The 17,530-nt window shown below is 41.7% G+C and overlaps 1 protein-coding gene and 1 non-coding gene across 2 annotated transcripts; both read left to right on the forward strand.

The window, feature by feature from the left end:
- Positions 1 to 6,342: 6,342 nt before the first annotated feature.
- TRNAC-GCA (transfer RNA cysteine (anticodon GCA)) lies at positions 6,343 to 6,414 on the forward strand. The gene has a single exon. It is a non-coding gene; the product is annotated as a tRNA-Cys (tRNA).
- A 610-nt stretch (positions 6,415 to 7,024) lies between these two features.
- Positions 7,025 to 17,269, forward strand: CWC25 (CWC25 spliceosome associated protein homolog). The gene is made up of 10 exons (XM_063425369.1): positions 7,025 to 7,121; positions 8,959 to 9,131; positions 9,605 to 9,841; positions 10,012 to 10,081; positions 11,005 to 11,135; positions 14,295 to 14,358; positions 14,803 to 14,894; positions 15,124 to 15,225; positions 16,587 to 16,745; positions 16,875 to 17,269. The coding sequence occupies exons 1-10, from the start codon at positions 7,104 to 7,106 to the stop codon at positions 16,987 to 16,989; spliced, it is 1,161 nt and encodes a 386-aa protein (XP_063281439.1). The 5' UTR covers positions 7,025 to 7,103; the 3' UTR covers positions 16,990 to 17,269.
- Positions 17,270 to 17,530: the final 261 nt, after the last annotated feature.

A 17,530-nucleotide genomic window follows, 5' to 3' on the forward strand; every position in this document is an offset into this window, starting at 1 on the left:
GCATGCATCAGTCACGCACTCACATAGCCTGTCACTTCATCTCTTAAGGAAACAGAGTCCGCCTGCCTGGCACCACTCAAGTGTATCTCTCATAAGCAAGTACCATACCAACGAAATCATACAGATACGCACATATCACGGCAAAGTTTGTAATTTGTTTCTTACTAATAAATCTCACAAATGCCATTACACTCACCTTATCTGCAACAAATTAACTTACGTATACAACCTGTGTTATATAAAAATGTGCAATTGTATATCGTCATGATTTTGTCTGCACTGTTCGGCCTGTGTCTGCTGTCGTGGCACCTCAGGCTTGTTTGTAAACGCCATTGCACCAAAAATAAAGAATTAGGGGGCGGGGCCTGACTGCTGAAGGGAGCAGACGCATGTTGCTGCTGCTCCCGCTGACCAACTTGCCTAAAGCCGATTATCGTCCACCGGAGGCAGTAAACGGGAGTCCCGGTGCTCCCAAACGACAGGGGACATCGAGACCGACATGATGATACCACGCCAGTGGTTCTGGGACTCGGACCCGTCCAGCGCAAGTTTGCGGCCTACAAGCATGGTAGCGGTGGGAGAGACGGCCGCTCCCCCACTGCAGACATACACGGCGAGGCAAAACTGGAATCCCCGTTCCCCCCCCTATGGACCAGCGGGGGTTATCCCGGTCCCCACCGAAGCGACACACAGGGCTATACGGAAGGCACCTGCCCACCCGGGCCTGGGCTCCGGACGCACCGGGCCTAGCAACTCTGCCGAAGTCCCTAGCCTGATAATTCCTGAAACCGCACAAGCCACAAGCCTGGATTTAATATTCCAACAATTCATGGAAAAGCTGGACAGTATCTTTGCAGCACCCCAAGTACACAGAGAAGGTACAGCATGTGGGTCGGGGAAACGGAGGCGGAAAGGGCCTCCTACGGGCACCACGTACCCCTCAGCGCCTGTAACTAGTACCGACCGCCCTCCCGGGCCTGGGGTCATCCGGAGGCCACCTCCACGGCATCAACCACACCGCCGGAAGCCTAACCGCCGCTGGCGGCGACGAACCACCGGGGCTATCCGAAGCGCCCTCATGGGGAAGAACTCGGCCTCTTGTGGCACCCGAGTTCGTGGAACCAGGATGCAGACCCCACACGGAGCCTGGGGCCAAGGGGAGACTCGACCGCCCCCACACCCCCCCCGCACTCAACGCATGCAGCCCCTCACAGTAAGCGGACAGAGATGGCGACCCTCGTCGGGAATTGCCGGAGAGGACGACTCACTAAGGCACCACCCCGAACACGATACCAGACCCGTCCAGCCAGCACTCAGAGCCGGCATAGGCTGAGCATATCGAACTGTATGTACGCTACCCCTGCTGACCTCACAGGGGAGACAAGACTAGACTCTGTCGGACAATACCTCATTTATTGACTTATTAGCAGTATGGTGCTTAAACATGCAGTGTTTACCTTCTTTTACATACTAACAACAGATACCCACTGATCATAATACTAATGAGTCTTAAGCTCTCGTTTACCAGTATACAGTACCTAGACTAGACCTTTAGCACTGACTAAATAATGTGTATATCGAAATTACCTTTAGTATATAGCCTGTACCAATTGTTGAATGAAGCATGCAACCAAAACAGTCTTAGGTCACCTCTTCTATTTGTACAGCTTGATTGTCTAGGCCTCTCCTTCTACTCTGAAGATATACATAAACCTGTGTAGTAATGATCCATGCCTGATCAGCCTGCCACCAGCTCAGTATACCTGTTTAGCTAGGACGCGGGCCCCATAGCCTGTTTACCTCTGCTGTCTCCTTGCCATACTACGCATAGAGTGTAGGCCATAGGTTACCCACCAGTTACATCTCTCCCCTTTTGTCATTTAAGCCTGTTTACCTCATGTTATTGCCAGACCGACAATTAGATCCAGCCTGTTTGCAGCATACTGATACACTCGAAGTTGATATTATCCTGCAGTATGTGATCCAGCCTGTTCCTACTACATATTATATAATTGAGATCTAAACTGATGATCACTCATGTGCTGTTTCGCCAGCCTAAGCTTGTATACATATATAACACTACTGTTGAAACTCTTGATTAACAAAAAAAAAATGAGGCCGTTACTCTCGGGAGTACATGCAATCTTTGTATTAACCAATTGTGCATAACCTGTACTTTTCATGCATTAACCCCTTGTCTTACTTTCTGTAATGATCCAACTTTTGCCTCAATAAAAACAAAGATTGACAAAAAAAAAAATAAAGAATTAAAAAAAAAAAAACCTGGGCCTGGCGCCTGAACACAACGCTCCTACACAATCCCCAAATCAAAAATGACATACACAAAGCTATCCAAGAATACTTTACACTGAACACAGACTCAGTGTCTTCATTGGGGATCTTGTGGGCAGCACACAAATCAGTATTACAAGCCAAAATCATCAGACTGGCCTTGGCCCATAAGGCTAAGCAACTAGCAGACATTGAAAAAACACTGTCAAAATCACGCTATTTAGAAGTCAAACATAAGCTCAACCCCACCCAGACACTGACGGACCAAATAACTGACTGCCAAAAAACTCTTAAAACCCACATGGCTCAAGACACCTCTAAGGCCCTACAATAGACCAAACAACTCTATTATGAGAAATCCAACAAAACGGACACACTACTCGCCTGCAAGCTTAAACACAAAATCGCCCAAAGGCGCCCAAATCGTCAAAATCAACTCCCACGCACAACAACTAACTGAAGACCGCTCTCAGATTGCCAAAATATTCCAAGCCTACTTTACTCAGCTATATGACCATGACCCCTCCAAGCTTTAAAACCCTGCAAACACATCCACTCTTATAGAGTGACTACCTCATCATCATACCATCCCCAAACCAATGGCGCGGCCGAGAGACAACCAATCATTGAAACAATATTTGAGATGTTTTGTTAATGGCACTCAGGAAAACTGGTCTGATTTACTACCATGGGCTGAATTCGCCAGAAATAATGCAACCCATGACTCATCTGGACATTTTTTGTCGTCATCCTACTTTCCTCCATGCGGTGTTCTCAGACACTGCTATTCCCACTATGGATGACCATCTCACATCTATACGTGAGACTTGGAATAAGGTCCACACGGCTTTAAAAACAGCTACTCTTCGTTTCAAAATGCATGCTGATATGAAGCGTGGTGCCAACCCTGGTTACCAGGCGGGTGACAAGGTATGGCTCTCCACACGGAATATTAAACTCAAGGTTCCTAGCATGAAGTTTGCACCCATGTTTTTTGGGCCCTTTAGAATAATTTGCAGGATTAATCCTGTGTCTTATTCTCTGGTTCTCCATACCTTTCTGTGTATACCTAACACGTTTCATGTATCCCTACTGAAACCCATTATCTGTAACAGGTATACCACCCCTTCTGACCCTCCCCCTCCTTTGGTTGTTTCTGGAAAGGTGGAGTATGAAGTTTCCTCTTTACTCGACTCCAGATTTTCTCAAGGTCTCTGCAGTATTTGGCTGATTGGAAGGGTTATGGGATTGCTGATCGTTCTTGGGTTTCTGCTTTAGACATACATGCGGGCCGCAAAATCCATTCCTTCCATGCCAAATTTTCCCTCAAGCCTGGTCCTGCCCACCCAGCAGTGGGGGGTACTGTCGCGGCTCCCTGCGATTCTGTCAGCGGCTACGCCAACAGAAAAATCAAATACCTTGGTCGCGGCAAATTGCTGCCCAACCTCCTTCAGCCCCGTCCCCAGCGAGTACGGCGTTCCTAGAGATGCCGGCCGCTGCAATTCTGGTTTAAATGGGTGACTTACCATCCGCCCACATCAAAGATGGCGCCCACGTGCGTGCGACGTCATGTCATAGACGCGCACGCACCTTTTGGGGTCAGAGGTCAGAAATAGCCAATTATATCCTAAGGAGGGTTATTTAAACCCAAATGACCTTTTGGCAGTGCCCTGTCATGGTTTCCACTAGCTGGTTATCTGAGAGTTTGTTCCTGATTGCGTTTTTCTGGTATTTGACTTTGGCTTCGTTTTGACTTCCCTGATTTCTGGTATCCTTGACTTCTGGCTTTCCTCATCGTTGTGTCTCTTTCTGTGTCCCTGACCTCGGCAAGTATTTTGACTATTTTCAGGTACGTTAAGTCCGGCCATTCTAAGGTCCGGATAGACATTATCCTTAGTCCTTAGTGTGATACTATTCTGCGTGCTGGATCAACTGTAATCCTGACAGAATCATAGTACAGGTCAATATTTAAGCAGGGTCAGGATACCAGAAATACACAGGTCAATATACTAGCTTGGTCAGGATACCAGAAATACACAGGTCAATATGCAAGACGTGTCAGTATACCAGAGGTTAACAGAGTCGAGACTAAAATTTTTTAGATTTAGTTGACTAACATTTTTTAGATTTAGTTGACTAACATTTTTTAGATTTAGCCGATTAACATTTTTGAGATTTTGTTGACTAAAACTAGACTAAAACTAAAACAATTCAGACTAAAACTAAAATGGCTTTTTAGTCAAAAGACTATAACTAAAACTAAATTAAAATTTGCTGCCAAAATCAACAACACACAGAGGGGCTGTGGAAGGGGCAAAAGAGACAGACTAGGGCTTGGGAGAGAGACACTTAGAGGTGCTGGAAGGACACAAAAAGACACAGAGGGGCTGGGGAAGGGAGCAAAAGAGACAGATAGAGGCTTTAACTAAACCCATTAGATTCTAGTCGTGTACACTAAAATCTACAGGAGAGTTAGTCGACTAAAATTAAAACAATTCTGATGACAAAAATACAAATAAATTTAAAATGACTTTTTAGTCAAAAAACTATGACTAAAACTAAATTGGAATTTGCCGCCAAAATTAACACTGGTCTGTAACAGGAAATCACCAGAGAGTCACAGAGGCACTATATGTGTTACTAAACAGAAGCCACGATAGGGCAATGAGTGAGGGCCTGAATAGGTTTTAAATAGGTTCACATGTGTTCTCATTGGTACGACTCCAAACAGCATGGGGTCGCCTAGATTACACAGTCTGTTTAACCCCTTAAGGACCAAACTTCTGGAATAAAAGGGAATCATGACATGTCACACATGTCATGTGTCCTTAAGGGGTTAAGGGCGTGATATCATATTTTTCAAATTTATTTAAGGACCTGCAGTTGGGCCCTAAAAACAAACAGCAGAGGGAGAAGTTCGCAGGAATGAATGTAAGCATTTTTCCTATTAAGGCCGCGCAACCACGTGGAGCTTTCAGGCCACGCGGCCTGAGGAATAGTCTGAGGAACATTCACTCAGAATATTCATTCACTTACATAATTTCTGAACATTTTTTGCAGAAGGTTCTTCTCAGAATAGAAGGAATGTAATTAAACAGGAAGGCAACTCAAAAACATTAGAACACTCCAAGCACCATTACCACTACTAACTATCTATTCTCCGCTACACAGCCTGCCCTTCACCAATGGACTTCCTTTAGGGACGAAACGCATAGGACCTGGTACTAAAACAGCTTATTTGTACCTTTATATTTTTAATTCTTTTAAATAAAGAAGAAACCCTTTTTTACTCCTGAGTCGTATTTCGCCTTCCTTGGAGCAGGAGCAGTGTTAATGCCCCCCCATCTACATCAGGGGAGGCACCCTTGGGCGCTAACCATTCATCAATCTTGTGAGTTATAGTCTACACAGCGCACTTATACTTTATTATACAGCGTTGCACTATTGTTTTATTTTGTTTTTTTGTAGATCTCCAGCTGCATCCTCATTTTTATATATATCTATTCTGTATTGGAGGGATTATTGCTGGGATGTCCCTGGAGGAAGCTGTTACCACTGTCTATTGAGATAAGTGCTATATATCCACTTTTTTATTTTAAGGGCAAAAAGTGTTTGTTCTTTTGTACTATATACATACCATTATTCTCACATTTAGCAAGGGCAGCACTGATCTGTTCTTTGCACCAGTAGCACCTTCAGAACAGAAAATTCACTAGACTACAAGATATATTGGCTGGTGGTAATTCTGGGTTTGAAGGAAGGACTAATAAGATTTAGGGTGGCACTACGGTGTCACTACTTTTGCTCATCTGCCAGCTAATCATGCCCCCAGCAAGTAAACCTCCCAAAGCGTTCATATCTATGGCTAACCTAACCCTATCATTGCAACCATTCATATACGTTGTCAGTGGCGTTTACTTTTTAAAAACACTCTCTTGCTGATATCTAATGATTTAATTGCAACAGAATAGCAATATAAAAAAAAATAAAAAATCACTAAACCATTTATAGAAACCTGTATGTATTATATAAACTTGCATTACGTATGACGGGGGTATAGCTCAGTGGTAGAGCATTCGACTGCAGATCGAGAGGTCCCTGGTTCAAATCCGGGTGCCCCCTTCAAAGTTTTTTTTTGTATTCCCACTAAAATATCAACAAATCAGTCATCACCATAGGAAAGAAGAAATACATCACCAAAATCACCAGATACGTGTATTTCCATGTATTGCTCCACGTACAGATCTAAATCCATATTAATCAGCTGAGACCGATCCCGCCCCACAATATTACAGTAACCATCAGGCTATAAGGCTAACTACATCTGGATAGATGGCCAGTCCCTGTTCTTGGGCTTAAATTTGAAACGTGCATTATAACATCACAATTATATTGGCCATTCCCACCCAAATATGTGAAATGTGTGTGTGTTTTTCATATAATTAAACAATTATATTGCATGTTGCATGTTTGCACCAATAGATTTAAGCATATTCAATCAATTGTATATTTTATGGCTGTGTGACAGGATCTGACATTAATTCCAGGCCATATATCTCTTTATAATTACATACACAGCTCTACCACCGACTCGTTACAGTACACTCACATTACAGGGCAGTATGCCACAAGACTGGCCCTTTAACTCCTCACGTGATCTCCAGTGTTTTAACTACTCACGTGATCTCCAGTTGTGTCCCAAGCCTCGTTTTGGATTTACGCCGGGCGCAGCTTGATGATGTCAGATTCATCACTGCTGTGAGTTTTCTACTTGACAAAATCCAACAAATCTCGAAATCAACGGTGGCAGAATGGGAGGAGGAGATCTGGTACAGTATATCATCTGAAGATACAATGTATACATTTTAGAAATCAATACTTATTCTAAATGGAACATTGAGATTCCAAATTCCAGTTTGGTATAGGATAAAATGGCTTCATCTTTCTGTTTTATTGTATGAGGACAACTTCAAATCTGTCAGCGAGATGCTTGACCAGTGTGGGGTCTTTAATGATAATGATTTGCTGGGAGCAGATTGGCAAGGGCAGCTAAGGGATGACATGCTATTCTCTGAATTAAACACTTGCTGTGTTATAGGAATATTGTGGGCCCATAGGTAAATACTAAATAGATCTGGGGTAGTTAACCTTGGCAGAGCAGTGGTCACTTAAATGTTTTCCCTAGTTAGCTTTGAGGGGCTTATTTACTTTATACTAATCTCTGGCAACATCCCGAGTGAGTGGAGCAATACAAATGGTAATAGGTATTTAACTGTCCAGACAGGTAATAGGACACAAACAATGACAGTATGTTTTGTTAATACTTGTTAAAGGGCATAGTAATTTTTGACACTTTTTAAAAAAATTTTTATTGCTTGAGTATTTATACTTGTACTTTCACCACCCAGCAAGAAAATTATTTTCCATTCACAGGAATCAACACATACAAAATATGTAAGCCCCTCTAGATTGCAAGCTTGCTTGAGCAAAGTCCTCGTCAACCTATTGTTCCTGTAACATTTTCTAATAATGTAAAGCGCTGCAGAATAAATTGGCGCTATATAAATGCCAGTGATAATAATAATAAGCTGTACCGATAATAGTACAATTTTAAAGTATCCTTTGCACATTGTTGCGTAGTTTGTTGTCTATAACAATTTCCAAATCCTCCTTGTGTGTTGTTATCCCTAATTCGCTTCCATTTACGGTATAAGTTGCTTGTGCGTTCTTTACGCCGAAGTGCATAACTTTGCATTTTTCAACATTAAATTCCATCTGCCATTTGAGTGCCCAGTCCCCCAGTCTATCTAAATCCCTCTGCAGCAAAGTAATATCTTGCTCACATTGTATTACTTACCAGAGTTTTGTGTCATCTGCAAACACTGAAACATGACTTTCAATGCTTTTTTCAAAATCATTTATAAACATGTTAAATAGAAGGGGTCCCTGAATAGAACCCTGAAGGACACCACTTACCACCTCTGTCCAGCTTGAAAATTTACCATTAATGACAACTCTCTTTGCACTATTTGTAAGCCAATGTTCTCCCCAAGATCAAGAATTGGCAAAATCCAAATATATCACATCCACTGCAACACCCTGATCTATATTTCTACCTACTTCTTCGTAGAACGCAATCAAGCTAGTTTGACATGACCTGTGCTTCATAAAACCATGCTGATTTTTGCTATTAACCACGTTCTTCTCAAGGAATTCTTAAATATTATCCCTTAATAACCTGTCAAATATGTATATCTTTACTGAGAAACAAATTTTACATTTAACATTAACAATTCATAAAAAAATATATTTATTAACACTTCAAGCATTAGTGCTCTGGTTTGATTGGCAATATACAGAGTACTTTTCAGAGATTACATAGTTGTTGACAATTTAGTATTTTAGGTAGTTTATTACACATTTCCAGTTGTCTGTTTTGAGAAGGCTGCTTGACCTGATTCATGTTCTAACAGGGAATGAAGAATAAGAATCAATAAAGTTGGACTTCCAGTGAATCTATTTATGGATATATTGCACTAATCGTGAGGTTTATATGTTGTATACTTGTAATTATTTAGTTTATATGATTATATACATTTTATTATTTAGTTTTACATTTTTATTTTCATTGAATTTCTTATTTTGTTTACCTGTCCATACTTTTAGAACTTGAAAAAGAGCTGGCATCCACAGACTCTGCGCAATGTTGAGAAAGTGTGGAAAGCAGAGCAGAGACATGAAGCAGAGAAAAAGAAAATCGAGGAACTGCAAAAGGAGCTGCGAGATGAGAGGGCTCGAGAGGAGATGCAAAGATATGCTGAAGACACAGGAGCCGTGAAGTGAGTTATTAAAGAGACGCTATTTTCCCAAAAATGCAAGAAGAAAATGCATCTGATGGAGAAATATGCAAAAGCATAAAAATGACTGTTTAAGGAAGAATATTGACAACTCTAGGGTGTTTATTTTTTTTTATTCCATAATAAACTAGCTCTTATATCTTTCTATGTCATAATTGTTTCTGTATTGCTATTTGCATGTGCTACATATATATATCTATATATATATATATATATATATATATATATATATATATATATATATATATATATATATACACACAGCATTATGTCCTAATGATTAGAAAAAAGACGGTTGCTTACTTAGTATGCAACCCTCGCACCACAGGGCTTAACTCTGTCCTATACATTTTCTAGATATTTTGGGAACTCATAGAGTCTGCAAAATATGGATGCTGTTACTGATATATTAGTGTCAACACCTTGCTTGACTTATTCGGCTTTTATCTTTACAGAAAGAAAGATGAAAAGCTCGATTGGATGTATCAGGGTCCAGGCGGCATGGTGAATCGTGACGAATACCTGCTAGGTCGTCCTGTGGATAAATTCATCCTTGATAAAATGCAAGAACCAGAATCTGGCCCTTCTACTGAGACTGGACTTCTACCAGGGTCCATATTTAATACATCATCTGCTAGTTCATCTCTGGACATTGCAAACAAGATACGTGAGGACCCACTTTTTATGATCAGGTGATAGCAGCATTGTCAGCCTGCCTTCCTCCATCTGTTATGTTAAATTGTGTTATCTATTCCTTTTCTAAATCTGTACTCTGGATCTGCATCCTGTTGTTTTGTCTTGAATAATATTAATTGACTATTTGACCTTGTTGTCATTTATTTGTTTGGTTTTTTTTATCTAGGAAGAAAGAAGATGAGCAAAAACGAGAGGTTCTGAAAAATCCAGTCAAGATGAAGAAGATTAGAGAATTGGTAAGCTGAACATTATATTTTACCAGATGTAAAAAAAAAAAAAAAAAGCAAACAAATAGGGAAAAAGAGTGTCTGTCTGTTTCCCTCCGGGTTTTATTTCAAATATAAAAATTATGATCTTGATGGGGTTTTTTTGTGTCAACTTTGCTAGTTTTGCTACTTTCAATTGAAAATTCACACTATGATGGATAACCGAAAACTTTGGAGCGCAATAACTGTAGCAGTGTATCACAGGCACACTGTAGGCACTATAACCATTTCATCTAATTGAATTGGTTATATTGCCATGAGTCCTGTAGCAATGTCCCTCCACTTATTGTTAAATTATTTTCGAGCAGTTTAACTCTGAATTATGTTCACTGGCCACCCATAGCCCAGTGTTTTCTCCTGCTCTGTAAACTGAACTTTAATTACATACCGGAGGCTAGTGCAGGTTCTAGCAAGCTATTAACAGAGCAGGATATAAGAAATTCCAAATTAAAAATAATTTGCAATAAAGGAAGCGTAAACATTAGATGACTCTTTACGAGAAGTGTTTAGGAAGACTGTGTAGGTCACATGCAGGGAGATGTGCCTAAAGTTACACAAACAACATGGTTTAACTCCTAAATGGCAGAGCGTTGAGCAGTAAGCAACAAAACTGCTTCATTAACCTAAAGTTGTTTTGGTGACTGTAGAGTCCCTTTAAAAATGGTTAATTTCGGGTACTCCAGAAACTATAACCATGGCATAGAGTTTCTCTTTCAGTACACTAGTAACTATGTCACTCTAAAACGTGGCTAATCTTATCTAAAAATGTGAGCGCTTTCTATGGAGGTAACCTAACAAATTGGACTTAATATATTGTGGTGTGATTTGAACGTCTTATGCCCTTGTTTGCAGTAGTAGACCGTCACTGACCTATGTGTTGTTCATATGTTCAGCTGCAGACCAGCCTGGAGAAGAAAAGCAAGAAGAAAAAGAAGGAAAAAAAGAAGAGGAGAAAGGCGAGAAGAACTAGCTCCAGTAGTGAAGAGAAGAGTAGCAGTGAAGAAGAAGACCGGAGAAGGAGCAGGTAGGGAGTTGAATATTTGAGTTGGTGGAGAACATAAGGGAAATTAGTTCTCTGCTACAGTGGTTGATGTGATGAGATGTCTGAGGTTGGACCAGAGAATGTGATGTAATGAATTGTACTTGCTGCAGCAAAAATACTATTGTGAGATAGATAAGAGATTGGTTGTAGAAAAGCTGGTGGGAGTTTAGTGCTTTACGCAGTAGCTTAAAGGACCGTCTAGGCACCGAAATTATTTAATCTTAATGCCACTGTTGTGAGAAGTGCCTCTTTACATTGTGCAGTATCCATGTATACTAAGGGCTTCTGACCAAAACAGATTTAATTACTGAATCTGTTTGGCGCCTGGCATCGACATTCAAGGTTTACTGGCACCAGACAGTGTGAGTGTCCTGTGCTTTTCTGTCAGAAGCACTAGATTTGCAGATTTTGGCAATTTCTATGCATGCATCGGGTGTTGTCAGTGGTTCTATGAAAAGCATCTGATTTGGCAATTGTAATCAGTCTTAATGACTTCTGAAAGACAATTGGACTACAAGGAGGAGACTGCACTGTTTCTTTAATAGAGGTAAGTTTCTAAAGACTTTTTTTAGTGACTTAAGCCCTTAAGGACACATGACATGTGTGACATGTCATGATTCCCTTTTATTCCAGAAGTTTGGTCCTTAGGGGGTTAAAACAAGTTGGGTGGAGGCAGGAATGGACTGCAAGATTCTGACAGAATAGTTATAGGATGGGCTAATACAGGTTTTTTTTTTTTTTTTAATTCTTTGTTTTATTGAGGATAAAGCAGGTTATTACAGGGTTTGCATTGAATGTTTAAATTACCATAGGTTCTATAACAGGTATGACACATGACATTCATATTCATCTGTCCTCTTTTTTTTTGTTATTTAAGACATGTTTGGGTCAGCTAGGGAGTGGTAGAACAGGTGTTGGTGGTCCAGCTGCGCTCCTGTGTCGGGGTGTGTACGTTGTGTTCGTTGCTTGTTTGTTGTGGTAGTCTCTCAGGCAGGGTGCGCGTTTGGTTTTAGGGTTGTGATTGTGTCCCTTGGTGTGGACTCCCGGGGAGGTCAACCTAGAGGTGGGTAGGCCCGTATTAGTGTCTGGTTGCCCTGTCTGTGGTTGGACCCGTGTTTTGAGGTTCGTCCTCCGGGTTCAGGCGGTACAAGTGTCGGTGAGTCGTATTGGGTACTGTGTTGTTGGGCCAGGTATGTGTGCAGTCGCTCAGAGTGTAGGGGTGCCAATGACGGCACTCAGTGTGACATGGGTGTGTGTGGTTAGTGGTCGTAGGAGGTCGTCCCCTAACCTAGGGGGACACGGGGGGAGGGAGGGTACTATGGGTTGTGAGAGTCTGTCTCCCGGCCTCAGCAGGTGATAGAGTCTGCGTTAGGTGTTGGGGCTCCCGTTGGGGTGCTAAAATGTTCGGTCTGGTAAGGTCCGATATCCGTCATGTGGTTGCAGCGTTGGGGGGAACTAGTGTGGGGTTTACTATAAACTTGGGCAAAACCTAGTGGAACAAAACATAATGCTTGTGTGAGAGCTAGTCATCTCAAGTTGGTGCCCCTCTATCTTCCTGTCTCCTGGGGGTGAATGGCGTTATTCTGTCCGGATCCCAAGCATGGGGGGTGGAGGGGGTCTCCGCATTTGCGGGTCTCATGTGTAGCCCCAGGGCTTGCAAAAATGAGTCCGCCTCGTTAAGTGAGGAGAGTCTATGGGTGGTGCCCTCCTTGGTTACTATCAGGGCTCTTGGTAGTGTCCATCTATATTCGATGTCTGCTTCTTGTAGTCTCCTTGTCACTGGGCCTAGGGACCGGCGCCATTGGAGTGTGTTCCGCGTGAGGTCTTGGTAGAATGAGAGGTATGAGTTCTCAAAGGGGAGCGGGGTCTTCCCCCTGACCGCGGCCATAAGTCGGGCTTTATCGGTCATAGATTGACAGCGGATGATGACGTCCTGGGAGGCCGTTTGTGGGGCCTGTCTGGGTTTCTTGATTCGAAAGAATCCGTCCAGTGCTACCTTTTTTGCCTGAGTGGGTGGTAAGAGCGTGCTGAAGAGGCGCCTAAGGTAATGGGCCAGTTCAGTCGCGTCGACTGAGTCAGGGATCCCCCTGATTTTGATGTTAGCGCGCCTGTGGCGGTCTTCTGCCTGATCTACTCTGGTGGTTATGGTAGTTTGAGAGGTTTGTAGGTGTTGGACCATTTCTTTTAGGCTTTGTACCTCTTTCCGGAGATCTTGTATATCTTCCTCTGAGGCCTGTGTGCGTGCAGTCACCGCTTGTACCTCTGTTTTGATCAGGTCCATATCTGCAGCGTGCATCTGCCGCATTTCTTGGAGCAAGTCTGCAATATCTTGCTTAGTGGCAGGGTTTAGGTTTTCCCTTCTCTCTACTGTGGGGTAGTGTGGCTGTTGGGGTTCCGTCATCTCTTCAGACCGCTCCTCTGGGTCTTCCAGATTGCTGACACTATCAGGTGGGTTCGCCATTTTGGAGGCCGTTGGGCGCTGCAGCATGGTGCTGATATCTAGGGAGTCCCTATTAGCTCCTTGTGGGGGTTTCTGTGACCTTCGGCCCATGTTGCTTGATTCACGGTGAGGGGTTTCCCCGTGGGTGAGCAGCGGGCTGGATAAGGCAGCCGTCAGTGCCAGTAGGTCTGGTGCAGGCCTTGCCGTGCGATATTCCTGGTAGGCCCCCGATCTCCGCCGGGTTTTTCTGCCCGTTTGCGGGAACAGAAATGGCATCTGTGTCCGGCTCACCACCCTGGGGGGTGAAGGGTAGGTGTTGTCGGCGGGTAATGTTCCGTGGGGCTGTGGATGGTAACGGGTAGTATCCTCAGTTACGGGAGCTCATGAGAGTTGCTGCCATTCAGTACGGACGCTTGGCTCCGCCCGGCTAATACAGGTTTTAAAATATTATTGAGTAATTTTAGGCAGGATGGATAGAACATGGTGGAATTACAGAAGGAAAAAGTTATAGTATACAGTAAATAAAACAGTGATGGGGGTGTTGAAGGTCATTTATATAAGGAATATTAAAAATAAAAAAATGTACCAGATATTTTGGAACATGTAATCTCTCCACTCTTTTGGTTAATATAAGTGGTTATATACTGAAATATTTTACTCAAGGAAACAGAGCAATTATTTTTTTACTTCTTTCATCTTAGGTCTCACAAGAACTGCCCAGAGTCTCCCCCAGCTCGCAACAGAATGCCTGGCTATGGACTGCAGGTATGTATTTTTACTTGACAAGTTCTGAAACCCTTACAGTCATGGGAAATAGAATATTTTAAAAAGGGGGTTGTCGGATGCAGGCTGGTTAATAAAGAGCATAAATGTTTGAATCATTGCAATGGAAGTTGAGATAAGTATGAGGCTATTCAAGACTTGTAGTTGAATTAAAGGGGACTGACACATTTGAAAGATTTTTATATATATTTACTTCTACTCACTAATTAAAATCCACTGAAGATCTCTGCCAATGAACTAAGCTCTGCATTGCCTTGTTTGACTACTTAGAATGTGGGTCACCCTGGCACCCTAACCACTGCAGCATGCTGTAGTGTTTATGGTGCTTGAAGTATTCCTTTAAGAACCAGAATAATCCAAGGGGTGGACAGGAACAAATTATTTATGATGCTACTATGTTTTAATTAAAAAAATACTTTCTTACAGATCCGAGAATCAAGTAAAAGTGGCAGTCGTAGAAATGAAACAGAGCAAGACAGACACCGCGGCCACTCAAGTCCCCACCGATCAAACACTGAGTGAGTATCTAATATAAAAAAACACCACTGTCTCTTTTAATGCTTCAACTCTCTACCTTTAAAATCAGTATAAATAAATAGGAAATTAATGATGCCGAAGACAATCTCTGTGCAGTTCATTCTTGTAGTCAAGGTCTGTTTTTTTTTTTTATTTTATTTTATATTTTTATGAACCATCAAGCTATAAAACAGAGCTAAAACAATAACTATGTTACTATGTATTCAAAAGGAGCAGGCCTAAGACGGATGGGAGACACAGTAAACCACATAGAAGCCCTTCCCCTCGCAAAGAGGAGAATTATAGGAGACAACGGACGTCTGGCTATACCAGGTATGAACAATAAGCACTCTAAAATAAATTGTGGAATATTTTTGAATGATGGCAAGGTTTTATGCCCGATTAGTAGATAGTAGCATAAAACCGTCACTACTTGGCAATCACTCCATCTAAAGGATGATTAGGGGATTAATCTTTCTATGTTCTTTATATATAATGCTACTTAATCATCTGACTTAAACATTTTCTTAAAAGGACAGTCCACTACACAAATAACAATTAAGAATTAAATAAAAATCACTGTTAAGTAGATATACCCCAAAGAATACAGGCATGCATTTAATTATACAATTTATTTTTATTGGGGATGTGTCTACAAATAGCATGCAAAAAGCTGCTGATATATTTTGTCTTAAGCCTTTGCAGGAGCTCCCCTTCTAACCCAGCCCAGACTTTTTATGACTTTCCAATGCAGCTCAGTTAGAAATCTCTAAACCATAGTCTCTAGTGTCCCTTTCGTCAAATTGTTATGGAACAAAAATAAATAACCGGTTACCATGAACATAAAATAAAATTAGGAAGAGAAATTCAATTTTCCTCATCATAATAAGTAGTGTAATGCTGTAGGGGGTTATGTCAAGGGTACCCTTGCCAAGTTCCACAGTAATGGGGGAAACCAACTAGCAACAGTTTGCTCACTTGACTCTGAAACGCTTCTGGCTTTTACTGAGCCGCACAAGCCATGGTCATTCATTGGCTAAAAGTGTCAGCTAACTGCTGTCTGTCAATGACTGACATTCTATGCAATGGAAGTTGCACAGAATTGACATTAGCCATACCAGATCTCTAGTTCCGTGCTGGCTGCTGACACTCCAATGATGCTGGCAGAGGATGGCAGCAGAGGGATTAAACTCTGTATGTGCAGCATTTTATAAAGAAATGCTGCACGTACAAACTTCAGCCACCATGACCATTTCAAAATACTAAAGTGGACATGGTACTTGGAGTAACATTTAATGGTTATAATGGCGAACATTTCTTGATGAGGACTATTTTTGTTTGTGTTTTATGTATGCTTGCTTATTTTGTTGTTCCTAACACTGACACTTACATTTAACTTTACAATGATCTACATGGAGTAACCCTTTAATTCATGAATGAAATCTGAAAAAAAATCTGTAATATTTCGTGCCTGACCTTCATCTTTAGCCACATTGGATTTTAATTTGTTTGTTTTTGTATTTTGGTTCCAAATGTATTCTATTTTATATACTGAAGGCCTGTCCATCTTTCCAGAAATTCATATGTTTGAAATCTTTTACCACATGGGCAAAATAAAAAGGGCAAAAAAACTCTGGTGTTCTCCAGCTGTGATGAGTAATATCTCCTATTGAGACAATGTTTTCCTTCCATAGGAAGCTCTCTGCAGAAGAACTAGAACGGCGGAGATTAGAAATGATGGAGGATGCCAAGAAGAGGGAAGTAGAGAGAGAGTGTAATGTGCGCAGGTATAAGCAAGAGGAACAGAAGGAGCAAGAAAAGGACCAGCAGAGGAAGGAGAGCAAATTCTTACAGTAAGATGAACTGGAGGATTATTAATCAGACAGAATTAGACTCTTACTAAGTTTGTGATAAGTTTGCCTTCATGCTCTTTATTATATTCCTTGACAATTTCATGTCTTGTTTCGTTTTTTCTTTTGCAGCAACATGAAGCTAGAGAGTGCAGCTACTTCCTCTCTGGAGGATCGAGTCAAACGAAACATTCATGCAATCCAACGTACATCTGTAGCATTGGAAAAGAACTTCATGAAACGATAACTGCAAAACAGTGTGTTCTCTGGAGCTCACACATCTCTTTACAGTGACTTTCCTCCAAGAGATGTAGCTCTCCATATCATTACTCTTCTTAATTTGTGACCTTGAGGCGCCTTATCCAAATAGTTAAGAAACAGGGGTGTGGAACTGCACTGAATCCCCATGGTGATGTGAATCTGGGTGCAACCAGGCTGGTCCCAGTACCAAGAACCAATTGCTTGATAGAACAAAAAATAGAAAGAGGTCCAGGCACTCCAGGATTCAAAGAAATCCTGCCAAATCACAATGTTTCAACCTATACGGTCTTTGTCAAGCTTGACAAAGACCGTATAGGTTGAAACGTTGTAATTTGGCCTTGGGTTAAATAAATTGCCTTCTTTGAATCCTGGAGTGCCTGGACCTCTTTCTATTTTTTTGTTTTACTCAAATAGTGTCAGAATGTATGGACATCTCCATTTCCCATTGCCCTGGTCATTGGTTCATTGAGCGTCTTAACCCTTTTCTTCTCCTTTACAAAAAGCCTCACAAGATGTGGTAGCCTGTC

Source organism: Pelobates fuscus, chromosome 6, assembly GCF_036172605.1.
Source record: "Pelobates fuscus isolate aPelFus1 chromosome 6, aPelFus1.pri, whole genome shotgun sequence".
Classification (NCBI taxonomy): Eukaryota; Metazoa; Chordata; class Amphibia; order Anura; family Pelobatidae; genus Pelobates; species Pelobates fuscus.